The sequence below is a fragment of the Agelaius phoeniceus genome, chromosome 5 (genome assembly GCF_051311805.1).
Source record: "Agelaius phoeniceus isolate bAgePho1 chromosome 5, bAgePho1.hap1, whole genome shotgun sequence".
Classification (NCBI taxonomy): Eukaryota; Metazoa; Chordata; class Aves; order Passeriformes; family Icteridae; genus Agelaius; species Agelaius phoeniceus.
The window spans coordinates 34,438,983-34,456,633 of NC_135269.1; the positions used below are offsets into that span (position 1 = coordinate 34,438,983).

Genomic DNA, 17,651 nt, shown 5'->3' on the forward strand with positions numbered 1-17,651 from the left:
TGAGCATCTTATAGGTTGATTTGGGCTTTTTTTTGAGGTATTTTGGTAATAGCTGTGTAAATTAGGAACTAGTGTTCAAGAGAAAAACTCTAAGTGATGGTACTGGTACTGTTCAGCTGGACTAGAATCCCACTCACCATTCAATATGGCTTAAGCCCTCTAGACTGCTCTTCAGAGACACTTTGTTATTTCCCTTGACAATACCGAGGTGCTTAAGGAGAAGTCAGGCCACCAAAAACACTGTTTCACATACTTCTCCATTTTTCTTTGGGTCATACTGGTTCTCTGTAGGAGATCAGGTCTTTGGAGACCTAGAAAAGAGGGTTAGATTTACTCTTCTCTAGTAGACTTCCCATTCTTCCAGAGCAGACTTTACCTGCCTCTACAAAACCTTATTAGTTGATATTTAGATTTATAAGAAGAAAAGATCAAATATTTTTTCTTGGGCATTGTCATCCTGAGGGTGCTTACATAAAGACAGCTTCATTTTTTTCAGATTTTCTGAAAACAAACCCTATGTTTCTGCTGTGCCATTTTCTCTTACGCAGAAAGTAAGAAATATTTTAGTTCTAGTACAGATTAGCCACTTTGAATTGTACCTTTGTTCCAAAGATTGTTTGCTGCTAAGACTGAACCTCTCTCTGTCTGGTGTACGTGTACGTGCATGGTTTGTCCGTACTTTGGGATTTGGATCTCTCAACAGCAGTGTTTGTTGCCTAGCAAAGTCTGGTATGACACAAGACTAATACAGTATGTGTAGGTAAAGCTGATTTTAAATTTAAAATGACAGTGTGCCCTTTTTAGTCATTTATTAGACAATGTTTATACTGACCTGTATGTCTTTTGTTTTCCCTACTCAGATGTTGCAAGAGCAATTGAGTTACTGGAGAAACTGCAGGAATCTGGAGAAGTACCGGTACACAAGCTACAGTCTCTAAAGAAGGTGTTACAGAGTGAGTTTTGTACAGCTATCAGAGAGGTATGAATTTGAGATTTATAGTTATTTCTCAGACTAACATTCCTCGGTACAGAAAAGCATATTTGCCTTTCAGTGCTATTTGTATAAAGGATGATAGATGTGAGATGTGTCTGTAGCTGCCTGCTACTGTGCAGAGCATGGAAGTCATGAAAAGCACGCACAGAACAATTGCATCAGCAAGACATCAGGGTTGAGGCAATCAGCCTTGCTGAGGAGAAAGGGTGATTAATTAGTACTTTAGTATTCTGCTCTCATTGTTTGAGCATTTGTGGTAGGCTGTACAGCACTATGCTGGGATATGGGGTCATACCAGTCTAGGTCAGTGCAAGGTTGAATGCCTCTCCTTTGAGCTCAGGTGTGTGATAGGAAGGTGCTGATAAAATCAGAATGCAGTGACAGCCAAAAGGGGCAAGGCTGAAGTTAACTGAGCTGACAGGAATCTTACCTTGGAAATCAGTGGTTGGGTCCCAGTGGGCTTTGCTCCTCATGTCAGAAATTCTTGTCATACTGCTAAGAACTGTGATCATTCCACTACCAACTCTGGTCAGTGCCTTCCTAAGCTCTGCCCAACAGTAGATAGATGAATGAATAGTAATTGTTTTCTTCAAGTCAACCTAGAGAAGATGCACCACAGTTCTACATGCATACAAGCAGTATCTTTAGAGCAGTTAAACAACAAACACTTCTGTTGGAAGTTTATAAAGAAAACATGGCTTAATACAACATTGTGTCAGATATTTTACCTACTAAACCAAGGAGACTCAGCCTGCCGAACAGAAGCAGTTCTAAATGTCCTAATGAAGGCAACATCTTTTTAGAACACCTGTAAGAACTTCTGTTTTAGTTTGTCTGTCTACTGCCTGGAACTAATCATCCATTGATGAAATCAATGGGGAATCTCATGTTCCCTCAATGGTAGCAAAACTGAGCTCCTGATAACTAAGCAACAGGAGCAGATTGATTGAGTGGACTGCTGAGTGGATGAAAGGAAAAAAGAGATGAGCAGACATGAGTTTAATAAGCAAAATGGAACACACACTTTCTTTTATGGAATATATTCTTCAGTGTTAGAATCAGAGAGAGGCTTCCACCTAATTAAATTGCAGTTTTCAAGACTTTTTGAAGGGAACAGTGTTCCCTGACAATAAATAATAAATAGTGTTCCCTGACAATAATAATGGCACTGTGTACCCTCAAAAAAAAAAAAAAGCTGACATTCTGACTAGTCATTTCATTTAAGCAAACTAAATGCTTCTTTAAGTAACTACAGAACATAGAAAAGTTGTGGGATTGTTTGGGTTTTCTTCAGATAGCAGAGCCTGGTACTCCAATTGTTAAAGGCAGCTTTGAGTCTTTGCAGCATCATCAGTGAAATCTTAAACAAATTTATATTAGTCTCAAGAAAACAGTTTTAGCAGAAGCAAAATTTAAGAACAAGGAAGCTGGCTTAGAAAAATGCTTTCTCAGTTCAATGAACTGAAAGTAGATCTTGACAAAATCATCTCAGTGGTACAAAAGAACTTTACAGAGTATTGTGTAAAGACAATCTGCATGTGACTGGAGCTAGTTGTTCCACAAGAATTGAGTGTTGATGAATAAACAGTTCTGCCAACTTCATAAACAAAAAAATGTATTTCTTATTAAGTTTATATATCATCTTTCTAACATATCACTAGCAGAGAACAAAATTTCTACACCCAAAAAATTTGTACCATTCTCTGATACATGTATAAATCTTCTTTTAGGAAAAAATATTCAAATATAAAAGGCCCAATAATAAATCTTTTCATTTAGGGAGAGTGGGAGGATTGACATATGTACATTGTGAGTACTTAAGGTTGTTCTACATGTGGCTGCTCTTTTCATCTACATTAAGTTCTTGGCAGATATTAAGACTGTAACTCTTTTTTTCTGCCAGTTGAAGAGCTGTTTGAAAACTTAGAAAATAATTGCTTCTATATAAAAAAAGATTATAAAAGCATGGAATATTTTGGTCACATTACATTGTCAGCCATCTCCAAGCACTGCAAGAGGGACTGGGAGGGTATCTGAGCTGCGTTGTGTCATTAATCAGGGATGCCCTTCTTGTCTGTCCTTCATGTACACTGGAATTTATTGAACAGCACAGATTTTTCTGAGTGTGTTTGCGTTTGAGATAGCAAAGGCTGCACAGAAATTTCTCTACAAATGCTCTATCCAATTGTTTATCTTTTCTTACCTTAGTGCAAGATGTGAGAGTGTGGTGACTAGATATTAATTTTCTTTATTAGCGCCTACACAGACTTAGAGGAGAAAAGTTGTTGACATTACAAGAGAATGCACAGCAGCCAGTTGGAAATAATGAGAAAAGTGGGAGTGAAGCAGACCGGGTGTGAGCTGCAGGTAGGAGTAATCAAAATGGGATGAGGAGAAAGGCTTTGTGTTAGTATGCAAATTCTGAAAGAGGCTGCTTTTTATATATATGCAGATATTCAGATCTGCAGTGTGCTGTGTTCATTCTATAATGCAAGATCTGAGCCTTATTTTCTTTCATCAGAAAATCTAGTAAAAGAGACTAAGGCTGCCTTTGGTAGTCCTATAAACACCATAGTGGAGGAATTTCGTAAAATAAAAATTCTCATTTTCCAGTCCAAGAAATTATGGAAACTTAACTGTCCAGTGAGTTTGATTGTTACAATAAGTCCCAGAGAAACTCAGCATTGGGCTGAGGGCAGGTGAAAGGACCAAAGATGAAATGCAATATGCACTGTACTAACTAAATGTGTCTTGTCTGTTCTACAAGTAGAACTAACTACAGAAGCAGGAGGTTACTTTCATGACCCATTAACCTTTAAAGGTATGAGATATGATATTAGATGGCATACATTCCAATCTAATGTGTAGGAATCTATCTAATGGCTGCAATTAATTGTATTTATGGGAATTTATTTAGTAAATCAAATTTCAAATCCCTACACTAATATTCCATAGAAATAATTTTTTTTATAGTGACTGAGTGAATGAAATTTAAATAGAAGTACTTCAGCATTTTTCAAGGATGCTGTGTTAGGAAATGGTGATTAATGGTTCTCAGCTAAATATAAGTGCCACCAACTGAAATATTCTGTCTGGCACTGGGCAGGAATATGGATTAGCTCTGAAAATAATGGAAATAATTGAAGTGCACAATGGCCTAAGTATTTCCTTTTCACCTGAATACCCCTAGACCAGAAAACAAGTTAACCAAAGTCTGATCATACCAAAAGTCAGTTTGGAAAAAAATTTAATTTTGTTTTAAAATTACTTCTTTTAAAAGCTCCCTAGCTACATGAAGATTAATTAGTCTTCTATAGCTTTGTCATCTGATAAAACTTGCACAAATCTTTTCCATTATACCATTAAGTCCTTTACCCTTCTAAATGTTTTTGCTGTTTATTTAAAGCTGTTGCTATGTTATAGTCATCTGATTTCCAAGAGGTTACTGGAATAAATAAAGTGCTTTGAAAGGGAATGCAATTGAGCTACTGAAAAGTTACATTCATATGCAACATAAAGCTAGACAACCTAACTGATAAAGTTACTTTAATTGTTGTAAGTCAGCAAAAAGAAGTTGTAAGAACTGTAAGATAAGGTAAATTTCTGGTCTGGCAAGAAACCCTATGGACCTGTGGACACATATGATAGAATAAAAAGCTGAGCAAAACATCATGGTTCATCAACAAAAAAATGTGACATGCCTTAGCAGCTATGTGAATTTCATTTACTGCTAAAATCTGAAAATTGGTGGTCAAGAACCAGGAGAATAACCGTACAGTTTAATAAACACTTGAATCTCCTGAGCAAAGTTTTCTTTCAGATTGATTCCCTGATTTCCATTTCTGTGTGTTAAATATGTAATATTCAGATGTATTTAGTTTTTCTCCCAGCTTGCCTTTGCTACTCAATTTTTTATTTCAAGGTTAAAGCTTAAGTTTTACTTTGTGGATATTGTTTGAAATAAGATCTGACTAGGAAATACCTATGGTGAATCAATGCCAAAATGAATCAGATAAAAATGTGGTGTGGCAACCAGACACACAAAAATAACCATTATTTTATATTGTTATGACTCCCACCAAAATATCACGTCATCACAGAAAAGCAAATCTGTAGGATTCAGTCACTGATGAAGGAGGACGAAGTACTCTAATCTTGTTCATCTTGTATGAAATTAGTCATTGGGAAAGCATGTTGTCTTTGAAAATAGTTTAGTTCCTATGTCAGTAGTTTAAAACTTTTTTAAGCTTGCTATAAAATATAAACAGAGCATCCTGGACATTTAAAGACTTCTCTTGACTTACAGGCATAAAAAGGGCAATGGCAGAATACTGACCCATATTTTTCATGAGCTCCTGATGCTCCCTAGTTACTTTAGAGATATATGCACATGCTGTATAGTATTAAAATCATAGTTTCATTATATATTAGGTAGGATAGTTTAATAAGCCTAGTCAGTATTTTGGAATTATTTCCTTTAATTGCTAGTTTCATTTCCATGCCTTCATGATCTGAACACCCAGAATCCCAGTGCTGCTGATGTGCAATGTTTTTTTATCTGGTCATTTCCTCAAGCTGCCCACACATACTTTCCATTATTAACCCTGATATATGGCTTTGCAAATATTAAGGGACCAGAGGAAGGCTGCTGGGTGGTGAAAACTGAATCTGGTGGTACTATACAGTGATGCCATGTGTGAGAACAGAAGGCTGGCTGGAACCCTTAGATGTTCATTCACTTCAGATGTCCTAGTGTGGTTGTACACTCCATTTTTACAGGGCTATACTGAATATAAAAATCTGGATATTAGCAGGACTCAGGCAAAAATCCTCATTTATTCTTTTATTCAATTATTAAGATTTTAATGTAGGAGTCATTTAAATACCTCTTTTCATTGTGTTTCAATAATCTTAAAATTTATTTGTTCAGTTTGCAATATAATGCTGCTACTCCACATCCCAGACCTAGTCTCTGAAAGCAGAATGTCATTGTTTTCTGCCTCATGAGTCCTTATGAAAATGAAGGTGCAGCAGGCCAAATTCTCTCAGTTGGCACCAAGGTAAGCCCCCAAGTCCAAATTCTGCCCTGTCTTCGTGCTTTATTTTTGCTGAAAGCTGCATATTTGTTACAGGAGGAGAAATACAATTCTGGTCAGTCTGTCATCTCCACAGGGCAAGCCCAACGTTTGAAGTTTTTCAATTATAAGATGCAAGCTTGGAAAAAAAATTGTATTGAGAAGACTTACAGGTATAATTCACAGCACAGAACTGTGATTAAAGCTCAGTAGGAAGCCTGACATCTAAAGATCCCCTGCTGTCGCATTTGCCCGTGCAAACCAGAGTGTTGGTCAGACTGAGCAGAAGTAATATGCTGGACTTACTAATAAGGCAATTAGTAAACAAAAGGGCAATAGGACAACACATAGGAGTAAAGTGACAGAGATTTATCAGCTCAGAGTTCTGCCTCAGGTCACAAAAACAGTGTGGTTGTACTAGCATGATGCCTCATTAGACTGGCTGGGAAGCAGAGTTCTCCTTAGGCTAATCTGATACCTTGTTATAACTTTGTTCTGGTGTTCCTGATAGTTTATTCAGAATCACTGCACCATTAGTTTAGTAGTAAGACTCATGCTGTAGCAAATAGGAATTGTAGGAATTGTGCAAATTCACCAATTTAATTCAGATTTTTGCAGGTTTATGCATTGATTTATTTGTAAGGTTTCAATAAAATTTGTATTCCTGGATGTTAATTGTAAAGTTTTGTTATCTTTTTTTAGATATTAGTAGATTATAATGTCTGCCAAACCAGTTCAGTTTACCTGAATTCTGGGGCTGTATAGCATTTGCAAGAATTTTGTACTGTGCCTTTCCATCCTTTTTTCATTTCCACTGTCCCAGTGATGAAAAGCCACATAAAATAATAAGTTTCCACTAAATGAGTACTTCCATCACTGAGAGGAAAGGCCATTACTTAGCTTGTCTCAAATATGATGGTATGGCACAGTAGCAATGTATTCATGTTTCACAGAATTCTGCCTTCTGCCTCCTGGTTGCAGGTACTGTACTCATAATGATGAGTTGAGAGAAGGATTTGTAATGTATGTTTATTAGATAATAAAAAAATCCAATTTCTAAAGATGAGCTGTCTGCTCTTTGTGTTGCCACCATGCTGGATTAGGCACTGAAGAAGTTCAGCAGAAAAGCATAAGTTAGCAGTACACACAGTTTTAATTACCCTACTGTGTTAAAATATATGCCATTTTTTAGGGTGAATGTAATCAGAAATTACTCCAGTTTTGAAAAACAATGAAGCATTACTCTGTTGCTCACAAGCCCTGGATGGCATGAATGAGAACTTTTGGAAATGATTACCTTGTAACTCAGCAGATGGCCTTCATTAATGGCAATTATATGAATTTACCAAGCTGCCCAGACATTATCTGAGAGAAGGCATTATTTAGTGTCTGTGCAATTACTAAGTTCCTACCACTTTCATGACTTCACTGCAGGAGATTTAAAACAGCTGCTGTTGTCACCTGGTTTTTTATCTGCCTAGAGCTAAATGCATAGATTTCACAGATAGATTACTCTAGAATCTGGGACCAGACTGTATCATGGGTCTTTAATGGATGCTTTCTCCCACTGGTTTTGATTAAAGATCAATTTTTAGAGTTGGCTGTTGGCTATAAATCTAATTATACTTATGCTCTGCTTGTGTAACTGTGCCTTTTACAACAGATAAATAAATACTTCAGTGCTTCAAGAGTCCTGCAAGACTCGAAACAATCACATGTCTTGTACAGTTTATCTGGGTGGCTGTATCATATTTACCAAAACTGAGTGGTGCTCAGGTGATGTTCTTATTTTGGCACACAGCTGCAGCTGCATGTGCTATGGAAGGCAATTCCACTGGCACATGTGTGGTGCGTCTCAGCATCTTTTTGGTTTGCTCACATTATCATTTTAGTTTATTATTGCACTATCCTATTTGATTACATAAAACTCTTCAAAATAGACAGAATAGCCTCTGTTGCAGTTCATCTCAAGCCTGCTTCTTCCTCTTGAGAGAAATCAGCAGCTAGTTTAACTACCAAGTAATGTGAATAAGTGAAAGATTGTTGGAAGCCACTGCACCATTTTTTTTTTGCCTTGATGGAGCCTTAGTATCCCTCTGCTGCCACTTAACTGATGTCACTGATAAGACTCCTGAGAAATGCTGCTCAATCTCCATTGTTTTAAGAAAATGTAGAACTCTATTTTATCTATTTTTTTGTTGTCCTTTAAAACAGGAAGCATCAGTAGTTTCCTTCCTTCCCCGTCTTCTCAGCTTGATAGGAACATTTGAGATGAGCCTGCATGATGACATCATGTTTCACCCAGGGGCTCATTTTGGCAAGGTTTTGACCAATCTGGTAAAGTTTGGAATATGGCTGTTGCTTATGTCAGCCTCAACAGCATATACAAACTTACTGATGAAGTGGAGGGTATTAGTGTTTATTAATGCTTGGTGTATTTTTGAACTCAAAAGTTACTGGCAGTGAAGTCTAAGAGGGTGGTAAATTACAGGCTGTGAGTTCCAAGTGGTCTTATCGGAATTAACTAATCACACATGTTAATATTTCTTTTTATCCCAGTACATGGCAGTAGAAACAGCAGAAGAGACTTTTAGGGCTGTATTTTGCCAAGGTTTAGTGATTGCAAAGGATACAGTTTCTGCAACACCTGTAACACTGTTTTAAAGATGCCAGATCATAGTTCTCATTGACTTAGAGCAGAATATAGAACAGTGTGCAAGACATAGGAAATAAACTAAATGATCGAAGTATATTTCTCTTGTTCCTCATATAAGTAGTTTTTACTTGCAAATGAAAGTCTCTTTTTCCTTATACTTAAAAGGGTATTAAGCAACTTCCTACTGACTTCAAAGTGTCAGTGATGACTCCAGACAGAATTAACATTGGAGGGAAGAGGGGGCACACAGAGGTCTTGTGTATCCTAACAGCAACACCAGGCGTGTTTCAATTGACTCACCCAATATGTGCAGAGGATGTGACAGCGTGCATTTTCGGGTACATCTGCTACATACTTCTGCTCACACATAAGGGAGGAAAGAGATTCTGGCCCCAGCCTGTAACCCCTGTTGGGTTGTTTCTTGGACAGACTCAGAATCATATGGCAAGAGCTCAGGGACCAGAACTTGGTCACTACAGATACTGTCAGATCAGAGTGCACACCACCTTTTTCCACACAAAAAAATAAAAGAAAAAATTCCACTCTTAACTTGAGCCTTCATGAAGTATTACACCCTAAATTAAAATATTATACCTTTATAGTGATTATCCTTAATTTATTTTTAACAATGTCTCAGGCCCATGCTGTTTTTTATCTACTGCCTAAGGACAGCTTAATAATGCATCAGTATTCGGATCAGTTTTTCCACTTTGGTAGAACTGACCTAGTTTCCTCCATAGCCCCCATCCCCTAGAGAAGGAACATTTATATAAAATATCCTCAATGAAAACGCTAAAGCCAACATTCATAATATTTCTTACACATGGTCCGAAATTAAAACTGTCTCATCTCCTCAAGTTGTTAAACAAGACTGAATTTCATTTACAGGTTTGTGCTTTTTAATGGGTTAGCATCCCTATGGCATCATGTGGCAACATCCATGCTGTGTTACTTCATGGAAAGGGAACAATGCAACAATTATGAAAATGATGCAAAGTTTGGTTTTGAAAATAGACACCAGTGCTTTTTCCAATGCAAACATGTAACTGCTCAAAGGGTAATGAGAGCTTATCATGCAAAAATATTCAGAATGCCAGCAACCTTGAATGACCACATTCTGTCTGATATAAATAGCTCATTAATACAGACTAGTTGTCACAAAGCAGCTTTTTCAAATTCAGTTGCCGAAATTCAGTAGCTGCAAGCAACAACTTATGTAATACAGGCATGTCAGTGCTTCCAGTAAGAACAGTAATCTATCACATGCCTTCCTCTCAAATGAACTTTCCAGCCATTTCAAGCTCTTTGTACTCACAGGTACCTATTGACTTGTCCTGTTGACATTGACAAAAGAACATTCGTCAGCTTGCTCTGAGGGGCAGACTGGATTATGTACAAAATATACACTGTGAGCTTGGGTGTAAGATTGCCTAATTCTGCTTCTGTTGGGATTACTCAGACACCTGTCATAGTCCTATAACAAAATGGGCTTTTGGGATTCATTTGCTCAAACAATCTTGTTTAAGAAGAATCTAAGTTTATTTTAAACTTGAAGTTGTGGTGTGTATGCATGGCATCCATGGCATTCTCCCACAACCAGTGGTTTTGTGGGGGTCTGTCCCTCACAAGCGCTGCTATTTAGACAGTTATCAAATTCTCTTTCTTTTTAGTCATTCAGAATAGTCCCTTCCCCAATTTATTAAATTAACTACCAAAGATAAAAGTAGCTTTTAACACAAGGTTAATATTTTTTGAGTCAACTGGGTTGATAGGAGAGAAAATCAGCCTGCTTTCAACTTTCAAATGGAACTACTGTTCTAGACTATGGTGTATGACAGTGTTTAGTACTGTATCTTAGCAAGAGGCTATAGCTCTGTATATATATAGTTCTGGAGAAAACATGCTCTTAAAGATGTAAATGTGCTTTCCCAAGCATGCTTATCACACGAGATGAATTTTTAAGAAGCAGAACACAGGCGCAAAACCAGAAATTCCATCTGATATTTAAGAGATACAAAACTTCACACACTGTTGTTAGATATTTTCCACTTTCATTGAGCTACCACAGGTTTATGGCTGAATGGAGGTGCTCCACTGCTTTGGTTTTGAGCTTGAGTAAGATTTCAGATAGTCATTACAAAAGAGTAATTAAGAAAAAGGAATTGTGAAAGAGGAAATGTGGCTGGGTCAGCTGCATACATCCTTGCTGCTAATATACACACTTTCAGTTGTGTTTGACATGTTTTCTTTTTTTTATGTCATCATCTGTTCAGGTGTCATCTTAGATGGATAATTAGATTTGTTTGTAAGTAATTTTGTAGAAGGGCAAATACTGTTTGAAATTTCAGAAAATCTACCATAAGGGGCAGAACTTTTGAAAACTCTTGAGTTCTGGAAAGTCTGTAGTTCAAGCAAAAATGGCGATTGGTGTAAAATATTACCAGGTAGGATTCCATGGTTATGTGGTACAAGAGGTTACCAGGGTCTCTTCTAACCTTTGCAGCATTTAAGCCTTGCTCATTGATGTGGTCAAGCTTGATCTGAATTGAGTGCTGAAGCACAGCTCAAGGGGAGTCTGTCCAGGCATACAAACCAATGCATTCCTTTCCAAAGACATAAATGTGTTGGATTAAGAATGGAAAATACAAGCAAGAGGTTATGTGTAAGGAAAAATCCCAAACAGAATGTGAAGGAGTCAAAAATTATGAAAACAAAGTAGAGTGGGAGAGACACAACCAATTTGTGCTGCAGGTGGCATTTGCTCTCAGAAACAAAGGATTCACAGGTACCACCATGGAGAGGTTGCAGCTCTCCAGTGCACCTTCTCTCTGTAACTTCTCCCAGTCACAAGATTGGGCATTCTCCTGGCCTGCCCCAAGGACTGGGTCATGCATCAAGTGAAATTAAATGTGGGTCTCCAAGCAGAAGGAGACTGAATTCCTGCTCCAGATTTGGAGAGGAGGGGAGAAGAGAGGCCAGCAACTGTGCTGAATAAAGCATCTTCTGCTCCTCTCACTATGGTGAAAGACTGATTAAGATACTTCTTTTTGCTTGATGTCTTAGAAGGGAAAAATATTTATCATCCAGTCCGACATACAAAGGCAATTAGGAAGATAGGGATTCAGCTGGTTGATGGCAGCTGCATAGTACTGAGGTGTAAGTAAATAACAATCTCTTTCTTTTATAGCTTAGCATCAGTTCTGCAAGGATGCACACATGTACACTGTTCCACTGACATGACTACAGGAGAGCAGTGAAACCAATTATGTCCTCCTTGTTCTGGTTATTCTCGTGCTAACTCTGCCCTCTGTACTGTCTGTCAGGCTCTTGTCTTCCCTTCCTTGAAGGTCTTCTTCCAAAAACAGAGATACAATTCTTTTCTACACTTGAAGCAACAAAAATACGGCAAAGGAGATAAACCCAGATGATGCCAATATATATTTTAAACATCATTTATCAGTCTTTTTTGCAGGTTTTTTCTTTATTTCACTCTTTTACCTGCTTACCTGTGATTTACCTAAGTCACTTATTTAGGTTGTGACTTCTTGAAGGAATCATTTTATGTCTTTTTATTATTATCATACTGCAGGCACTGTGGAAACACAGCTGATTATTACTATTTACATCTATGATCTCATGCCAAGAAGCTCCTAACATTTTCAAAAAAGGTTACTTCCACACTTAGAAATTTCAGAAAACTGTGTCTGGGCTTGCTATATCACAGGTCTGAATTGCAGTGTAGTCTGTGTTTATGGGGCGTTTCTTAGCACCTGTTCATTGCTGTAAAATGACTTCTGCCTCATACCTCCGCCCTTTGGTGTTCAGATCGGCTTGTCCTAAAGTTGAGCATCATTATTGTAGGTACAGTTGTACTTAGAATTACATATTTCATCAGGGGATGAATCACTAAATACCATTTATGGAAGGCAATGGAATAAAATTGTTTAATTAGATTCTGTCTTAGAGAATTCATCAGAAAAGATGCTGTATCATTCAGATTGTAAAGAGAAACACTGCTTATAGACACCTTGGCAAAACAGGCTGCTAAGTGCACTGTTTTTTCTGGACCTTCTACGGCTTTGTGTTGACTTAAATAGCCAAGCCCTAAATAACCTGCTTTGTTATGAGTCTGTATGGAGTAATTTTTGGTAAGAAGCTAGCTCCTAAAGTACCTGTAAGGCTGTTCCCCTTCCTGCACTCCAGTAGTCTTGAACCAGCTGCTTTGCCTCCCAGCTGAATGCGTGGGGGTGAGGCCCATCATCATAACAATAATACCTGCTGCATCTGACTCACTGCAGCTCCTGCTGGGAGAGGTAATAAAACGTGCATTTCTCTGTGCCTGTGAGAGCTGACACAGTACAAGGAGGATTCACTTCCAAGTTCAAATCTTCTAGCTGTAATTTACCTCCTGCACTCTCTTTGTAATCTTTGAGTAGTGTGGGAGAATAACTTCAGGTTATGTCTGAGGAGACTACCTGCAGAAGCTGAAAAAGTCTGAGATCTGTATTCATGCTTTCAGGAGTATTGCTTGATGGGAGTGCTGTATTCTGTGCTCCACAGGAAAGAGAAAACAAAGCTGAGTATGTCTTGCTCCACAGCACAAATGAGATCTGTGTGAACAAACCCCTGCCTGCAGCACGCCTTTACCCAATGAACATTCAGCACACAGACACTCACAGTTTTGGTAGAAATCACTGAGGGGGAGAAATGATCTGAAACATTACCATTTACCTTCTAGCTGCAGGTTTGTGTCTTGAATCATTGACATTTCACCTGTAATTTAATTTCTATTACTAATTAATCGTGGAAGCTCTTTTCCCTAGGCACTAAACCATCAGGCTTTTATGGAGTCTGTCAGTAAATAATATTACTAAACACCCATGTAGTCTTACAGACACTCAAAAAATATATAGCTGTACATACAAAAATAGATATGCTCTTTTTCAAGTTAGTAACATATAATAACCATCTAGTTACTGTGCTGGGCAACTGGCTCTAGGTGGCCCTGCTTGAGCAAGGCAGTTGAATGAGATGACCTCCAGAGTCACTTCCATTCTCAACCAGTCAGTGACTCTGTAATATGTTAATTTCTTTCTTCAGCTCAATCATACTATCCAATGATGTCTTTCAAAATGATTCATCTATCGGAGTTGACAAAGATCACTGTTTTAAAATACTTCTTTTGTAAATATCCTACAGGGGAGATTTTCAAATGCTTTAAATTAAAATCTGTGCCTTTGTTGTTTTCTATACTGACTGATATTTTGTTTAAGTAAAGAAAGCTATAGTAGATCTTATACAAGCACCTTAAGGAATGACATCATTGGATTCAGGAGAATTGTTATATGTTAAAAATATAATCAGATGTACAGGTAATAGCAGGAATTGAAAGAAAAGATTTTTTAAATCCATTTCAATTACTTGTCATATACAGTGGATTCAACAAGAAGCTATATTTCATAGCAGGAGGATTTAAATACCAACTTACTCAGTCTGAGAACAAAGAGATTTTCAGTTTACGTGTTCTGTGTACATAGAAGAGGGAGCAGAATGGATTTGTTGTGCTAAAGTCATGGCTAAGGTGGTGCTGAGAACAGCATAGATAAAGGGCTTAGTGTGGCTACAGGAGAACAAACAACGTTTGTTTATGGACTCCAGTGCACTGCGAGGATGAACCCTGATTAGATGTGAACCCTACAAAGAGTTTTTAAGGGGCTTGGTGGAACAGGTACCATTAATCTGTGTTTGGTTGTCAGACTGACTCAGTAATAAGAAAGTTATGTGGGTGTATATGTTTTATCATTCTTAAACTCAAATTACATTCAGGATTATTTAACTGTCAAATAGGATAATTTGATTTACAAATGCCTCAAGCAAATATTCAAGACTGGTTGCATCTGTTGCTTATAGACAGTGAGATCTGACATGCAGAACTCTTTTTCTGTAAGAACTGAGGTATAGATACCACAATCACTAATAACTCTTTGCAGAACAGCATTTTAAATCTGTTAGCATTTAGAATTTACAGATTACCCAACGATTATATGACACTATTGATCATATTTTTCCAGAAGTTTTTGAGCTGCTGGATTATTTTTTATTTTACTAATTTAATCACACACTCATGAGTCTGTTCTTTCACCAGTATACAAATTAGTTACCAGGATACTGGATATTAAAAAAGTCTACCAGCTAGATACTGGTAGGATGCAGTCAACAGGAAGTTATGTGACTTCAAACCCAACAAACAGTAAAATGAATGTATCATTATCAGCTCACCTTTGTGTTTATTGAGCTTAGTCATGAATATTTTAAAGAACTTTTTAGTAATTGTTCCTTTATATGAAATACTGTGACCTGTTTTTGAAGCAATGTCATAATAGTTCAATATTCAAATATATGCCTTTAGACATTTTAGCAAGCCATAGCATTTAAAGCTGTGCAAGCAAAAACTATATGTACAATCTGCTGTCATGTTCTAAGATGAAGTGGAACCTGAAGAAAATACAGCATTATTAGTAGTTCAGTACACTATGGGTTTGAAGAAAAACTATGTAATGACTCATCACTGCAATTACACACAATTATTCTTCTTATATAATGTAGTAATTCTTCTTATGTAATAATAAGTCCTAGAGCATAATACAATAAACACTGAACTGATCAGTGCAATAGAATGCTGAGTATGTAGGCTCAACCCATCTTTATGATGGTGTCATCCAGTGCTAAAACATAAGAAACCAGAAATCCTGTAGAGACTATAAAAGAGCTTTCTTTTCCCAAATGTTTACAAGTAAGGGCAAAATCCTGGTTTCTGCTGTGGTCAGTGTCCATGTTCCCAATGGAAGCAAGATTTCATTTCAAATGGAGAAAGCAGGAAGATTTTCAGCATGATCCCCTTGTCTCAGTTTTCTTCATTGGCCCAGGCTTTTTTAAATTCAGTTCTAGAATGACATATGTGCTGACAGTAGTCAAGACAAAGAATCTTTTGCTGTATTGTGAAAGTGTTTGTTGTATTTTAGATCTCTGAAATGTATTGCATTTGTTATCTCCTTTCCTTTCTTGCCTTTCCCTTGTGTATGATACCCCAAGAAAATAGGTTTGGGGAAAAGTCATCCCCAAACATTTTGCTACTTAAGAGTGCTTGATTAACAGTATGTCTATCCACTGAAATCAGAAATGAGACAAAAATCTTAATTCTGTTTAGATGTTTGCAGCATATGCTTGTCAGTGTGTTAAGTTTCATATTAACAGGCTCAGTGTGGAGAGATGCATCCTTATGGTACTGCATAACAAGTCATCAGGACAGGGCAGTGATGAACATTTGTCTATCAATGAGAAAAGCCATTGTTTGTAGGTCAGTTAAGTACTTCTCCACCAAAGTAACATTTACATTACCAAAGAGGAAAGTTTTGGCACTTCTGTTAAAGCATCAGCAAATGAGTGAAAGATAAATTTATTTTTGAAAGTACATTTGAATCTGCACTCCTCAAGGAACCTAAGGAGATTGCTGTAAAAACTAACATACTTTACCAGCAAAGTTTCTCTCTGATCAGAAGTGGAGCCTGAGACACATGACATATGAAACGACAAAATTTCTGATGAATTAGGTCAAGAAAATGCCCACAGTAAATCAGTAGCATAGAGCAACTTTTTTTTTAAGTTTGTTGATTTTATAAGAAAGTTAAATAAAAGGTTTGGTTTGTTTGCATTCACCTTTGTTTTCCAAAAAACTTTCTGTATGTTATATGTAATTATTTTTATTTTTTAAGTTTGCTTTCAAAATAACTGGCTAGTATCAAAGCTTTGTTGTTATTTTTACTCTGAGAGTGTGACAAATCTAGAGAACAAAGGCAATGTAAGACAAAGCCTTTTCCTTTCTCTTTACTGGAGATGTTTAAAATGGAGACTTAAGGACCAGGAAAGGTGGGTCAAAAGTGTATACCAGAAAAAAAACTTACAGAAATTTATATATATTGGCATTGTGATTGTATGTAATTTATATGTATGTACAATTTCTTTTTAAAGGATAATCTTACTCACTGACCATGTCTGACCAGACCTGCCAGACTGTAAACCCTTTTCACATTCCTAGTTATGTTTGATGGAAGGTAGTACTGTCACCTTTCTCCAGAGCTATTTTTACTTCCATTCTTCAGCTGAGCAGCATTTTTCTTCTATATGCTGAGCAGCTTACATATTTTTTTAACATCAGTTTCCTAAGTTTTTTAGTTCATAAGAAAGTTCAGAGACCAAAGAAGTCATTGTTGGAGGCTGAGGCACCACTCAAGTCAGTTCAGATCACTTGCATTCAAGTCAGTTGCCTGGAAACACGGATTTTTGAAAACATAGAACTTAGCTGGTTTTAGGAAACTACTTGCTAGAGAATGGAAGGGAGTTGTGTTGGAAGATGTAAAGTTAAGTTTGGAAATTATTGTGAGAAACACAGATTGATGTTCTCTGTTAACCTAAGCCTGCTCAAGTTTAGCAGACACTTTACTATGTGATTGCATGAATACAGCATTAATGGATGTTAGTTCTTTGAGGGAAAGGGACTCTCCTGTCTGGGTTAAAATAAAGTCCTTGTTTTGCTCCTATAATTAATTTCATTTTATTTTCATGAACATTTTAGGTGTATCAATACATGCATGAAACCATAACTGTTAATGGCTGCCCCGAATTCCGAGCCAGGGCCACTGCAAAGGTAGGATACGTGCAGCTGTTGAAATACGTGTTCCCAAAGTGATCTAGTAATTGACTGTGCGCGTGTGTGTTTCAGGTATTCGTGTGTACACTGTAAGAAAATTTAGACATCAGTGGCAGCCCAGAGTCTAGAACCAGTGCTACTTCCCAGGTAACAATCATAATAGAAAATTTCAACCTTTATGCTGCTTCTGTAGCTTAAGAAAAGAGAATGATTTTATGG

The 17,651-nt window shown here is 37.2% G+C and overlaps 1 protein-coding gene across 2 annotated transcripts in view; it reads left to right on the plus strand.

Moving 5' to 3' along the window:
- LIN7A (lin-7 cell polarity scaffold A) overlaps window positions 1–17,651 on the plus strand; it is a 46,277-nt gene that overhangs the window by 18,499 nt on the left and 10,127 nt on the right. For both annotated transcript variants that reach the window (XM_054631520.2, XM_054631521.2), the window contains exons 2-3: window positions 861–979; window positions 17,358–17,429. In XM_054631520.2, the coding sequence (XP_054487495.1) occupies window positions 861–979; window positions 17,358–17,429 (191 nt within the window). The remainder of the gene's footprint in view (window positions 1–860; window positions 980–17,357; window positions 17,430–17,651) is intronic.